Source organism: Bufo gargarizans, chromosome 6 (assembly GCF_014858855.1).
Source record: "Bufo gargarizans isolate SCDJY-AF-19 chromosome 6, ASM1485885v1, whole genome shotgun sequence".
Lineage (NCBI taxonomy): Eukaryota > Metazoa > Chordata > Amphibia > Anura > Bufonidae > Bufo > Bufo gargarizans.
Window position 1 is genome coordinate 337,681,535 of NC_058085.1, and position 14,495 is coordinate 337,696,029.

The 14,495-nt window shown below is 46.3% G+C and overlaps 1 protein-coding gene across 1 annotated transcript in view; it reads left to right on the plus strand.

The window, feature by feature from the left end:
• The first annotated feature begins 719 nt into the window (after nucleotides 1-719).
• Nucleotides 720-14,495, plus strand: part of LOC122940659 (uncharacterized protein C10orf143 homolog) — a 28,842-nt gene continuing 15,066 nt past the window's right edge. Inside the window, exons 1-2 of the mRNA XM_044297348.1 lie at nucleotides 720-850; nucleotides 5,589-5,702. Coding sequence (XP_044153283.1) covers nucleotides 5,610-5,702 — 93 coding nt within the window. The 5' untranslated portion in view covers nucleotides 720-850; nucleotides 5,589-5,609. The remainder of the gene's footprint in view (nucleotides 851-5,588; nucleotides 5,703-14,495) is intronic.

Here is a 14,495-nt window from a genome sequence, read left to right on the forward strand (position 1 = left end):
CATGGTAACCATTCAGAAAAAGCTAAACGTCGGATCCGGCAATGCGCCAAAACGACGTTTAGCTTAAGGCCGGATCCGGATCAATGCCTTTCAATGGGCATTAATTCCAGATCCGGCCTTGCGGCAAGTCTTCAGGATTTTTGGCCGGAGCAAAAAGCGCGGCATGCTGCGGTATTTTCTCCGGCCAAAAAAACCTTCCGGTCCGGAACTGAAGACATCCTGATGCACCCTGAACGGATTTCTCGCCATTCAGAATGCATTAGGATAAAACTGATCAGGATTCTTCCGGCATAGAGCCCCGACGACGGAACTCTATGCCGGAAGAAAAGAACGCAAGTGTGAAAGAGCCTATTATATGAGCGGATCCGTCTGTGCAGACACCAGACGGATCCGCTCCGAACGCAAGTGTGAGGAACAATTTATAGTAAATGTAGTATTGCACATTTCTGCATTAATTCCCCGGGTCAAAAAGAGAGACATTTAAGGATCAAAGAGGGACGGAGGGACTTGGATCAAACATAGGGACCACTTGTCCCCAAAGAATGAAACTATGGCGCCTACAAGGACCTTCCTTGGACGGGACTCTGTTCTACAGGAGCAGCTACTTCTCTGCGCTCTCAGCCAGAGGCACGGCACACCAGGGGTTAAGTCCTCCTCTCCGCTTCCCTGTTACTAGCAGGCATTGGTTCGTGACGTCACTGGCTTTGAACGCCGCGCGCTGATTGGCTGGAGGAGGGCCGGCTGATACATTGTAGCACTGTCCACGTTCTGAGCGGCGGGTGGCCCCCAGCGGAGAGGAGCTGCTCGCGGGGTCCCCTCACTGACATCGGGACGGGCGGCAGAGTGAGCGGTAAGTGGTCCTCACGCTCCCTTGTTAGAATGGGGTTAACCAGTCCTGGGCAAAATTCATTTCATCTGCTTGTGGCCAAGGGGGTCGGATAGGAGTTGTAGTCCTCCTCTTCGATGAGAGATTGGGCACTAAATGGGGCACGGCATGGTGTCTAGCCCAGCTGATGCTGCTGACTGCACGTGTCTGCGAGCCCTGTGGCCCTTCCAGGGCTGTTATAATTAGGGTTGTACTTCTTGTGCAGGGCTGCCATGGTCTGGGGGCTGGAGCTGCAGAGAAGATCTCTAGGAACAGTGAAGGTTAGCTTCATCTTATTCTGCACTGATGCCGCTTATCCCAGGCCGTATACTATGTACACTATATAGGCCGTATACTATGTACACTATAAAGGCCGTATACTATGTACACTATAAAGGCCGTATACTATGTACACTATAAAGGCCGTATACTATGTACACTATATAGGCCGTATACTATGTATACTATATAGGCCGTATACTATATAGGCCGTATGCTATATACACTATATAGGCCGTATGCTGTATACACTATATAGGCCGTATACTATGTACACTATATAGGCCGTATACTATATAGGCCGTATACTATATAGGCCGTATGCTATATACACTATATAGGCCGTATACTATGTACACTATATAGGCCGTATACTATATAGGCCGTATGCTATATACACTATATAGGCCGTATGCTATATACACTATATAGGCCGTATGCTATATACACTATATAGGCCGTATGCTGTATAGGCTGTTAATATATATATATATATAGAATGAATAAAAGACACCGCAGCACATCCGTTTGGTGAAAAAAGTGGGACCCTTTATTCACCTGTGCGACGTTTCGGTCCGCTCACTGGGACCATTCTCAAGCAAGAGAATGGTCCCAGTGAGCGGACCGAAACGTCGCACAGGTGAATAAAGGGTCCCACTTTTTTCACCAAACGGATGTGCTGCGGTGTCTTTTATTCATTCTAGAATTTACACCTTGGTAAGGTGTGTTCACCGCTGGCACCCACACATTTACTACCAGGAGTGCCGCTTTGAATTTTCATCGCTATATATATATATATATATAGCAGAAAAAGGGATTTGGCGGCACCAGTCTGTTGGCTCAGGTGCTATGTCCAAAGGAATGAGCTTTCACCTTCTTATATATGTAGAGAATCGGACAGCACTCCAAGACTTGAAAAAGTAGAAATCTTTATTCACCCATGTGAAAAATAATTGCAACGTTTCAGCTCACAATCGAGCCTTTCTCAAGCAATGTGTTTCATTGCTTGAGAAAGGCTCGATTGTGAGCTGAAACGTTGCAATTATTTTTCACATGGGTGAATAAAGATTTCTACTTTTTTCAAGTCTTGGAGTGCTGTCCGATTCTCTACATAGATATATATATATATATATATATATATATCTATCTCGTATACTCTATACATACACTGTATAGGCTATAGGGGGGTGTCCACCCGAGCCCTCCTGGCTGCTGCTGGCCGGGTACCTATTGAGCTCTCATGTACCCGGCCAGCGACCACGTGTGCCCTCCTGAATTCAACTGCCGTGGCCGCACCTCGGCCCCCTGCTCCATGTCTTACAGAAGATGGCAGCTACTGATGGCCACCACAGAGGGGCAGCTTTTGGGGCAATATATTGCACTGCCTTGTGGTATATGGTTGTGATGGGCCGGTATTTTGCACTATGGTATTGCTGCCCCTGTACAACATGCAGCCGCTATAAGGCCCCTTTCACACAAGCGAGTTTTCCACGCGGGTACAATGCGTGACGTGAAGGCACAGCACCCGCACTGAATCCTGACCCATTCATTGTAATGGGTCTGTGTACATGAGCGTTGTTTTTCACGCATCAGTTCTGCGTCGCGTGAGAATCGCAGCATGTTCTATATTCTGCGTTTTTCATGTGAATGGGGCTTCAGTGAAGGACGCATCGCATCCGCATATAGTCCCGGGGTAATATGTTTTTCAATGATGGTTGCTAGGAGATGTTTTTGTAAGCCATAGTTTTTTTTTTGTTTTTCACGTGTGAACAACTGAACGCAATCGCAGACAAAACTGACTGAACCTGCTTGCAAAATGGTGCGAGTATCCCTGAACGCCCCGATCGCGGCCTGCCATTGGCTGCTCCCCCCCATTGCCGGATGTTTTGATCTGCACAATGGGGCGATGCAGTCGTGCAGGGATCCGGAGGAGCAGGTATAATGTATATGAGGGGCTCGGGCATTGAAGGGGAGGGGGGGGTCATTATAGGGGCTGGATAACCCCTTTAAGTTCCCAGTCCGCCCCTGGCTACATGTACGACTACCCTCTGCGTGCGCCGACACTTCACGTTGTGTAGCTTGCGGAGCGGCCACACAGATCTGCTACAAAATACGGATGTGAGTGGCCCATCAAGATGGCTACGTCCACATCGGTGGCAGGCATTACGTTTTTGTTTTTTTGTGTGGTAGAAATCCAGCAGCCGTGAAGGGAACTGGCGGAGCCCATTATAGCGATGGGGATCGTAGAAATTCGAATAGCGAATGGCTGCCGCAGATGTGGACGCAGCCTTACGTACATCAGGCCTCAGGTGCTATATTTTTTCCCCAGTCTCTGGCAAATGAAAGTGTTTTTAAAACTCTTCCGGACAGATCTTCGTTGTGTCTTGAAATTTTATAGCAGCAACTCCTGTTTTGAAATATTAGGGGCCATTATGAAGGGGGGGGGGGGCTGGTGGAGTATGGCGGCTGCAGTGATGTAGCAGAGCTCGTCCAGCTCTAGGCTGCAGTTATCATTAATAATATTAGTAACTTTAGCATAAAGTCTAATAATCTTGTCGTTACAGCAAAGCCTTGTATCAGGTTTCCACTTCTCCCAGGGAGGGTGGTTCAAATGGCTTGACCCCCCCCCCAATCCCGCGCGGTTCGGCAGGCTGTACAGGCTCGTCCTGTAATTGCCTGTGGGGCAGATTTGGCTTCTGGAATTTTGAGTGCAATTAAAGCAATCAGTGCAGAAGAGCCGGTTTACACTTTTCACTCAAGTCCTCAAATGGACAACTCGATGATCCGCAGAGAAGTTTAGGAAAGCTCTGTTAGGCCTGCGCGTCTTGTCCAGCTGAGCATGCGTGTTTATTTTGATAGACCCATTTTAACCTTCCAGGAAAACTGAGGGTACTTTCACACTAGTGTTTTTTTCTTTTCCGGTGTTGAGTTCCGTCCTCGGGGCTCAATAACAGAAAAAACGGATCCGTTCCCATTGACTTGCATTGTGGGTCATGACGTCATCCGTCTTGCTCCGCATCTCGGGACAGAAAGTAAACCGCAGCATGCTCTCCGGTATGAGAACGGAACGGAATGCATTTTGGAGTATTCCGTTCTGTTCAGTTACGTTATGTCCTCATTGACAATGAATGGGGACAAAACGTAAGCGTTTATTTTTTTTTTTCCCCGGTATTGAGACCCTATGACGGATCTCAAGACCGGAAAACATTAGCGCTAGTGTGAAAGTAGCCTAAGGATCGGGCCTTTCAAAATTGTTGAGTTTCTCCAACATTAATGTGTATTGATGACTTTGGGATGGTCATAAACTACGGAAAGGGAAATGGGGGGGATGTGCACGTCCGGCATCCGTGTTTTGCAGATTCACGGTTTGTGGACTACAAAAACGGGTACGGTCGTGTGCATTGCATGAGGCCTTAACGGCAGGTCGATTTATCTGCGGATCTCCAGGTTGGATTTCATCCTGTGCCATGGAGAGTGTGAAATACAAAGCCATTTTATCAAGAAAAAACGTACGTTATTCACTTAGTTTTTATCCGCTGCTGGATGAACCCTAACGGCTAGAATAATGAAGCCGAATACGCTAATCTGAGAGTACAGGCAACAGAATGAGGCCCCATGCACATGGCCAGAAGTGGTTTGCAGTCTGCCAAATGCATGCCGCCATGTTTTTTTTTTTTTTTGCAGGGCCACGGATGCAACACTGATGTCACACAGACGTTATCCGTATTTTTTGCGGAATGCAAAATACATACAGTCGTGTGCATGAGGCCTTTAACTGACATTCAGGGGGGAGGAAAACGTTGCTTACAACTGACGCTGTGTGTTTATGGCCATACAAATTCTTGTTACTGAAAATAAAATTCACTTCAGTTGGCCCCTGGAATTTGTAATTGGGCCCTTAAAATCCGCAGGGATTCTTGTTGTTTTCTGCCCTAATGTGATAAGAGATCTCTGAGTGAAATTAGAAAATCCAATAAAAAAAAGTTTTCATTTTTCCAGGAAAAATAAGAAAGTGGTTAAAAAAATCTGAATGTCATGAAAGTTTTATCAGTGAAAGACAAAGGTAAGGTGTATCCGAGTGATCCAAAGTGCACCCGGGCTTATCTTCAGGGCAGCGCCCGGAGATTGTTTTGTAAGAGACGATTTGATCCGGGACTTTCCAGGGAACGTGTCTGACTCTTACTCCTGAGATCCGGGAGGAGTTCCATTTTGGGACAGCAGGTGACCCCCTTATAACTCATCTCCTGACACTCATTGCAGTGTATACTGACACCCGGATTATATGACCTCCGCAGATCACTGACAGGGTTCTACTCCCAGACACCACAGCCGGACACTTGGCACCGCTCGGCTGTGGATGAAGGGGGGCTTTTATCCGTTATAACCCTATAGATGGTATGCAGCAATAAGCTCTGACTTTACTGGGATTGTATTCTTCTCTTAGGGGCCCTCTCTGAAGTGAAACATGGAGATGTGTGAAGACATGGTCATTGATCTCAACGTGGTGAACATGAGGAAGCGGCAGTGTATGGACGCGGTTCTGGACCATCCGCTCAGTGTACGTCTGTATTCATTTTATACATTTTTGGTTTTTATGCATTTAAAGGGGGTGTCCGCCTATGCCAGGCACAGTCGGGCAGCAGGCCTCTTTGCCAGCAGCTTTTAAAGTAGGCAGCTCCTTGAATTTGAAGATTTACCTTTAGGATGTGGGAAGGGCTATTTCGGTTGTCACAAGTCATCCACTATCCAAGGGCTAGGGGATAACGGTTAGATCAGTGATATCATGAGAATGGGGCCCCCACCTACCGGGGGCCTCTGAAATGAATACGATGGCATGTATAGCATGTATGATCTCCATGGGACTGCAGGAGATGGCAGAGTACTACACTGACAGTTCATATGCTCAACCTGCTGTTCCGTTCATTTTGGGAATCTGGCCCCCATTCGTCTAATAGTTCTTCTCTATCCTTTGTATAGGTCAGGGGTCAGCAACCTTTGGCACTACAACTCCCAGCATGAAAACATGCTCTTCTGTTCTTCTAACTCCCATAGAAGGATCGGAGCATTCTGGGAGTTGTAGTTTCAGAACAGCTGCAGTGCCGGAGGTTGCTGATCCCTGGTATAGATGATAACTTGTTATCTCACTTCAGAAAATGGCATTTATCTTGTAGAGAAAGTTAATACAAAGCACTTACTAATGTATTGTGATTGTCCATATTGCCTCCTTTGCTGGCTGGATTCATTTTTCCATCGCATTATACACTGCTCGCTTCCAGGGGATATATGACCATCGCTGCAGCGCACGATATGAGATGGTTGGGACGGAAGATGCACGCTCCCTCACATCTGGCCACCAGAGAGGTCAGCGCCTTTTCCCCTAGTGTGCAAGCACGACCACCGCTGCTGGATTGCAGGGTGGTCGTACTCGCAACCCCTGGAAGCGAGCCGTGTGTATAATAATGTAATGGAAAAATTAATGAAGTCAGTAAAGGAGGCAATATGGACAATCACAATACATTAGTAAGTGCCTTGGATTTACTTTTTCTACATGATAAAGGCCATTTCTTGAAGTTAGACAACCCCTTTAACTAAACAGAATATATTTGAGAACATTTGTAATAATTATCAAGCAGTAAAGCAAGGTGACCGATCCTCAGCTTCTCCGGCCCAGACTCCTCTCCTAGTAAGTTGTGTCCTCATTTACTATACGTTATGGACATGTTTGGAACCCTAATTCCCAGCTGCCTGATGTCGTGGTGGTGGTTTACATAAAAGTGCAGTGTGCTGGCCTGCCAGGAAGGCACGAGGAGGATGGGAGTGGTGGCTGCAGGGAGGATGGTGATGGTAATGATCACGGTGGCTGATCCCTGCTTCAGTGGTATGGGGGGCACAGCCTTTCCGTTCCTCGGGGCATACCCTGGGTTTTGGGGGTCTTGTGGTTACTGGGGTGCTCTTAATGGTGAATGGATAGCGGGTGCAAGGCAGGAAGGCAATGACCAAACCAGCTGGACTGTCTCGTTACTGGACCTGATGAGTGGCACGGTGCATATATAAGTAGTTCTTAAGTCAAACCTTCCCCAAAAGGTTATGTATAGGGGATAGGCAATATAATGGACCCATCTATGTCACAATCTCTAAGTATACCCTTCAATCTTCCCAATTGACCTAGATCAGGTGGTCAGTCTCAGTAGTATGGCGGGCACCTGAAGCAATGTAACCCAAACCACATACAGTAAAGTCTATAGCTGTGTCCATGCATTACCTTTACTGTCTTTAATGTCCCTAAGTGTCCTCAACCTTCTGCAAATACCCAATGCCTCTTTCTCTCTGAGGTTGGTTCTTAGTAACGTTGCTTTTCCGGCAGCTTTCGCTCACACAGGGATGGTGTCTCCCTAGAGAAGAATTCTTATTTCCTTCTTTAGCTCGTCTGGCTAAAACACCAACCGCAGCAAGCATGTCCTTCTTCTTCTTGACTGACTTACTAACAACTCTTTAGCCAGGGGAATGTGGTGTCAGCCTACCACCCGGCAACCATTACTAAGGCTGCTTGTTAACCATTTCTCACCCATACATAGCCTTTTGGAATACATAGTGCATCATAAACTTGCTTTAACTATTTGTATAACTGAAAGTGTATAGTCAAAAGGGTTATCCAACCCCTGTAATGACCCCTCCCCAATGCCCTTGCACCTCATATCGGTTCTACCTGCCCCGCTGCCTGGCACCTGCATTGCTTCTGATCCCCACACGGCTACTGCATATCCCCGTCGCGCTGATGAAAACATACGTGGAAAGGGGATTGGACAGCCAATAGCAGGCCGCGACAAGGACGAGCCTCCCTGGCGTCACCCGTGATGCTAGGGTGGCTCATTCCTGTTGCGGCCTCCTGTTGGCTGCCCCAACTGTTCCCAGCCCTCGTCGCCGGATGTTTTGATCTGCGTGACGGGGAGATGAGTCAGCGGCCGTGCGGGGATCAGAAGCGAAGCGGGTAATATAACCTATATGAGGTGCCTGGGCATTGGGGGGGGGGGGGTTATTATAGGTAGGGATGAGCGAATTGCCTTTGGGTAATAACTTCATAAATTAATTTCTACTGTTTAAAAACCTTTTTACCAAACTCTGTTTCGGTTCTAAGTGTTACCGTCTCCGTACAGTATTCTAACAAAGTTTTATGTGAATCGACTTCGGATGTTACATCTGAAGTTGATTTGCTCACCCCTAATTATAGGGGTTGGATAACCCCCTTTAAACATTTTAACAGTTTAGCAGTGAACCATAGCTTTAACCCTTTGGCAGTGAACCAACGGGTCACTGCAAAAGCGTGTTGCAGCAGTTTCCAAATGGATAGTATGTAATGGCAGCAGCTGTGGATTCAAATATGGTGCAATGTTCGTGCATAACCATCTGAAACGCATTCCTATGGGGTGACGAGGAAAGAATTTACAGCTCCCCCACTCATAAACCTTCCAATAATAGAGAGGTATTAGAGAATTGCCGTCTGAACAATTCCCTGGCATATAACAGTGTAGGGTACGAGCCTCCCTACACGTGTTTATTGAAGAACACTTGTCCTGTCTTTTATCTTCCCTTAGAACTTTCTGTGCTTCCAGCGACCTGTCAATGTCTTTCCCTCCTTAGCAGCAAGCTGTGAAGTGTGTGGTTTATTTTTTTTTTTTTTTTTTTAAGCCCCTGAGATTTTTTTTTTTTCACTTTATGGAGTATGATAAGAAATTCTAATTGCTTGGAGGTCAGGCTCAAAGTTTATACCATGTGAGATGCCTTAGCACATTGCTTTTTGGTGTGAAAAATGTAAAGTAACACCCAACATTTAAGGTGAGAACATCCTCGGATGATGAGATGGAACGGAGCAAAAATGTGATTTTTTTTTTTTTTTGGGTGGGTCGGGAATAGACAGATTTCACCTTGGTCAGTAAGAAATAGTCTGGGTATGTCCTTGCTGGTCCGGAGTGCTCCTCCATTGTACATCAGCCATAGGACATCCTCAGGATAGAACACCAATATCTAACCGGTCAGCTTTCTGAAGAGGCTAGGACAGGGATGCCCAACTTGCGGCCCTCCGGCTGTTGCAAAACTACAATTCCCAGCATGCCTGCACAGCCTACAGCTATTAGAGCATGCTGGGTGTTAAAGTTTTGCAACAGCTGGAGGGACGCAGGTTGAGCTTCCCTGGGCTATGCCCCCTCACAGCTTACCAAGCACAGCGCCAGTACATTGCATAGTGGAGGTGCTTGGTATTGCAGCCCAGGCTCATTCACTTCAACGCGATGTCTCTGGCCCAGTAAACGTCTGATCGGCGATGGTGCCGTAAGTCAGACCCCAACCAATCACGTATGGAAGACCTCTCCTGAGCCTAGGCCATCAATGTTCTAGTCCCAGTAAACCCCTTGAAATAATAGTTTTACTTTTCTCTAGCTGATCGTGAGGCCTTGTTCTATCGGACGAGGTCGGGATGCAGATTAAGTCCACATTCAAGTGCTGATTAGACGTTTTTGTAAAAGAGTTGGCAAGCGGCTTGAGAGCTACTTACATAATTGGTTTCTTTCTTTCCAAAACTGAGCAAATCGGAGAGATGAAATTCCAGTCAATTGTTATAAAAGTGGCTCTTGAATAACTCCGCGAGGTGTAAAACCGGATTTTCTACTGTGAATTCATTCTTGAGATCTCTTTGTAGTAATATGAATGAAGAGAAAATCGCAGCTCACCTGACGTAAGGAACGCGGATGTGCTGGGGCTGAGCTGAGAGTAAGGCCTCATGTACACGAAACGTTCCGTTTTTTGCAGGTCCTGAAAACTGTGGATTCGCAAAAAACGGAAGCCGTCCATGTGCCTTCCGCAATTTGCGGAACAGGCGGCCCATTGTAGAAATGTCTATTCTTGTCCGTAAAACGGACAAGAATAGGACATGTTCAATTTTTTTTTTGCTGGGCTACGGAACTGAGCAACGGATGCTGTCCGCATCTTTTGCGGCCCCATTGAAGTAAATGGGTCCGCATCCGAGCAGCAAAAACTGCGTCTTGGATGCGGACCCAAACACTGGCCGTGTGCATGAAGCCTAAAGCCAACTAAAAAGTCCAGCTCGCTGTGTCCATAAAGTCGGGGTCCTTTATTGGATCATTCAGGGTCAGGACAACACAGTGCATGTAAACCTGCGCGATACTTCCCTTCTCAACTCTGTTTAGGCTGGTGTTTATGGGAGCAGGCGCTTTCTGAGTGTCCTTTCAGTAGTCCGTTGGAAGAATGCTACAGCCTTTCTCAGGCTTAAAGGGCTTGTGCAAATTTGCTGGAGGGTTTTGAACCCCCCCCCCCCCCCCCCCTTTTTGGCTCGATCTGTGAAGGGAAGCTTACCTGTTTCCTGACTCTGGCTCCCTGCTTCTTCTCCTCCAGGCCTGGGCTGCTCCTCTAGGCTCCCTCTCTGTAAACATCTGGTTTGACATGGCTGCAGTCAATCACTGGCTGTGGCGGGGACCTTCTTCCCTTGCATCATGAGAAATGGTCACATGACGCGAAGGTAGCGGGTCACCACCCCGGCCAGCGATTGGCTGCAGTTGGATGTTTACAGAGAGGGGGCCCAGGCCTGGAAGAGAAGGAGCAGGGAGCCAGAGCCGGGAAGCAGGTAAGTAAAGTTCCGTTCACAGGTCCTACTCCCCCAACAAACTTACACAACCCCTTTTTAAAGGGGTGTCTCATGTTAAGTATCTTAAGACATGGCCATGCCATGGAGATGCGGTCACCATTTCTGGATCTTCCTTTCTCTATACGAGCAGGGAGCCTATGCAAAGAAAGGCACCATCTAAATTTTTAGTGGAAACCCCAATTTTGCTGTCCATCCACATTAGATTAAAAGAAATCCACACCTACCATTTTCTTTGTAGGATCTGCTCATGTATGGAGGGCTCACAACTCCTGGCGCCAGATGTTGGTGGGAAGAAGCATCCAGCTGCTGGATTTCAGCTTCTCGATCCTTTGTTCCTGCATAAGACAAGCTGCTTCTAGGAGGGCCCGGCAGGGACTTGGCCTCCTCTCCACACTGACATGAAATGGTGGAGTTGGTTGATGCCTATCTGATGTGTATGGACGGCTTTGTGGTAGTCAGTGTACAGCCCCTTTAAACAGCTCATTACAGGCAGCACTAGGTGCTTACTGCAGGTTAACCTCTTAACAGACCCTTTTAAATTGGAAAAACCCTCCCAAAAATTTCATTTTTTTATTATAATTTTTTTATTGTAGATTTTAAATGTGTCTGCAGTAACCTTAGCGACATAATTAATTTTAGCCTTAAGGACCGATAATATTTTCCCCCTTTTGTGTTTTTTTTTGTTTTCGCCCCAAAAAAAATATATTTTTATTTTGTGGGATTAGTTAAACCATTTTGGGTTATATATAGTGTATTAAATACTTTTATCTTTCCCCCTAAAAATTAAATAATAAAAGTTAAGATTTTTACATTATTTTGTGGAATTTTATTTACAGCGTTCACTGTGTGGTAAAAAAAACACATTATTTTATTATATGGGTCTGTACACTGATTATAATACCACATTTCTATATATATTTTTACTATTTTTCTCTCCTCCGGCAGCCTGTCAGCTCTGCAACTTCTCCCTCTCCTCCTCCACACTGACAGGGGGGGCTGCTTTAGCTGCTCATATCTCTGGTTTGGTAACAGCTAGAGAGATTATCTTTTCAGTAGATGGGAAGATATCACTGATAGAAATTGGGATGCAGTGAATACAACTGAAAGTGTAAGTAAATCAGGTTTTACCCGCGATTTATTCCCGACTCGATTTCGAACAGTGATATCTCTTCTGTTGCTTGGACTTTAGCTGTCATTTTGGTCTTGTATGAAAGCCTGGAAGACCAGGCTTCGAGCTGCTACCATTGAGGAGATAGCGGCATCTGAAGCAGCCCTCCACTTCTGCCCAAGTTCAGCTCCCACAGAACAGTTAGGTACTTTTCCCACAGCAGGAGCTGAGCTCGGGCAGAACAGTTAGGTGGTTAAAGGAAATGAGTCATCAGAAAATGACTTATTATTTAAATGCGTTTTTATGTTAACCTCCCGAAGCCTCCGCCTAGCAGTGTAAAAATGTAAACAAAACAGCATGAAATGCTCCGATGCTCAAGAGGGGCTGAGTCGGGGAAGAAGGGGTTATGTCCGGGTTCAGCTCTGAAAACTCCTTTTAAATTTATAGAACATGGCAATTTTTATTTTTTGTAGAAGATGAGCATTTTTTTTTTTCTTTTGCAGAAGGTGGTCATATTTTTCGTTTTATTTAATTTATTTTTTTATTTTTTAGAAGATCCATTGTGTTTGCTCGTAAACAATGTACATCACCCTCTTTAACAGCTAAAACTTGTGTACAGGACACAAAATTGGCCATTAAGTCGCTCATGCTTTGTCTCGTAATCCCATTTTGTTTTTAGGTCCTGGTACTAGAGGGGAGAGCGGCTCTTGGCTGTAATAAGATGTTTCGCCTGTCTCGGATACATTTCTTGTATGGTCACAGCGGTTTATTAGACCAGAATTAATGTCGATGGTATCTGGAAACATTTTCCATTGCTAAGTGCAAATGTAAAGTCCATTAGTGCTTGCTGTGGGAGCTTTAAGCCACCAGTGGATTAAATGATTCACGTCTAATCCAAAGCAGAAGGGTCACCTGTCCAAAAAAGAAAAGGGCTTCTCTGGCTAATCCTCTGAATGCATGAAGTATTAATCATATGTTTCACGTTAGTTCCGCCTGGCTGGCTACATGTGATAAATATATGAAGGAAGAGTCTTCCCTTTCACCTTCACTGTGATGCATGACAGCCGGTATACCCATCAGGACATAGGCGCATGGAGGACGTCTGGTACAGTGTGACTTGCTGAGATGACCACGTTCTTGGTAGAATGTTGTTGTGTTATCACATCTAAGTTTCGTTTGATTTCACTTGTGAGGTTTGAAGGGTACATGACGTCCACAATGAAGTGGTACAATTGTCGACACTGGTGCAATGGTAGCAAACTATCGCACTGCATGGCAACACCGCATGTAAAATATGACCCTTAAAGGGGTTATCCAACCCCTATAATGTCCCCCAATATTCCCGAGCCCCTCACACAGGTTATACTTGCATTGCTCACCGGCACCCGCATCACTTCTGTTGCCCGCACGGCCGCCGCTGCATCTCCCCGTCCTACGGATCAAAAAATCCGGCGACTGGGGCAGCCAATAGCGGGCCGCAACGGGAACGAGCCTCCCTAGCGTCACCCGCAATGCTAGGGAGGCTTGTTCCTGTTGTGGCCTGCTATTGGCTGAGGACCTTCCCACCCCGTCGCTGGATGTTTTGATCCCCCCAGCCATTAGAGGCACTCTGTAATCCCGGGACTCCCTCTTCCTCAATATGTTGTCACCATGCCTTGTAGGGCTAGATCATCTGAATGTAAAGATACCTTTCACCTAGCAATCTGTTGCTTTGTTCTGCAGAAGAAGTACACCTAATCCATATGCAAATGAGCAGTTATGTGCACTGAGGGCGGGCCCAAGCCACTTTTTGCTCTTTTTGATATAAATAATCTATCCTTAGGTTAGGCCATCAATAACAAAATATTGGACAACCGCCTTAACGGCAGGGTCTCTCAACTCCGGTCCTTGGGACCCACCTACCAGTCAGGTTTTCAGGATTTCCTTAGTATTGAGCAGGTGATATAATTAGTGTCCATGCATCAGGACTTACCACAGGTATTCATTCTGTGGGATATTCTCAAATCCTGACCGGTAGGTGGGTCCCGAGGACCAGAGTTGAGAAACCCTACTGTAGATGAACGCTGTGGGTGATGAATCCAGTTTGCGTTACCTGTGGAGTGACCACCTTGAAAAGAAGTCCTAATCCATCTGATCTGCCCTGCGGCCGCTTCAGGCTGAAGAGTAAAATTACTTGTATTGAGTTCCCTCAGAGAGAAAGAGACATGGTGGACTTCTTTTCATAGGTCATATGTACAGGGGTTGTTTCTTTTGTGAGACATTGACCATCATATTACATTAGCAGCAACGTGGATGGGATTTCCCAAAAAATCTCATCCACACGCTGTGGAAAATCTCCACAATGGACTCGGCACATAACTTCACCTGTGGTGCACATTCTAAAGGGAAGCTGTCACCTGGTCTAGATCTTCCAAACCATCAGCATCCTGCGAAAGAAAAGGAAATTCAAACTTATCGAAAAAGAGTCCATGACTCTTCTCTAATGTCTCTGGGTACATACAGTGTATGCACAGTGACGTGACATGTGCCAACCTCGGCTTCATCGGAGCGGTGTACTTGTGACCAGTGCTACTGGAGAAGAGTCTTGG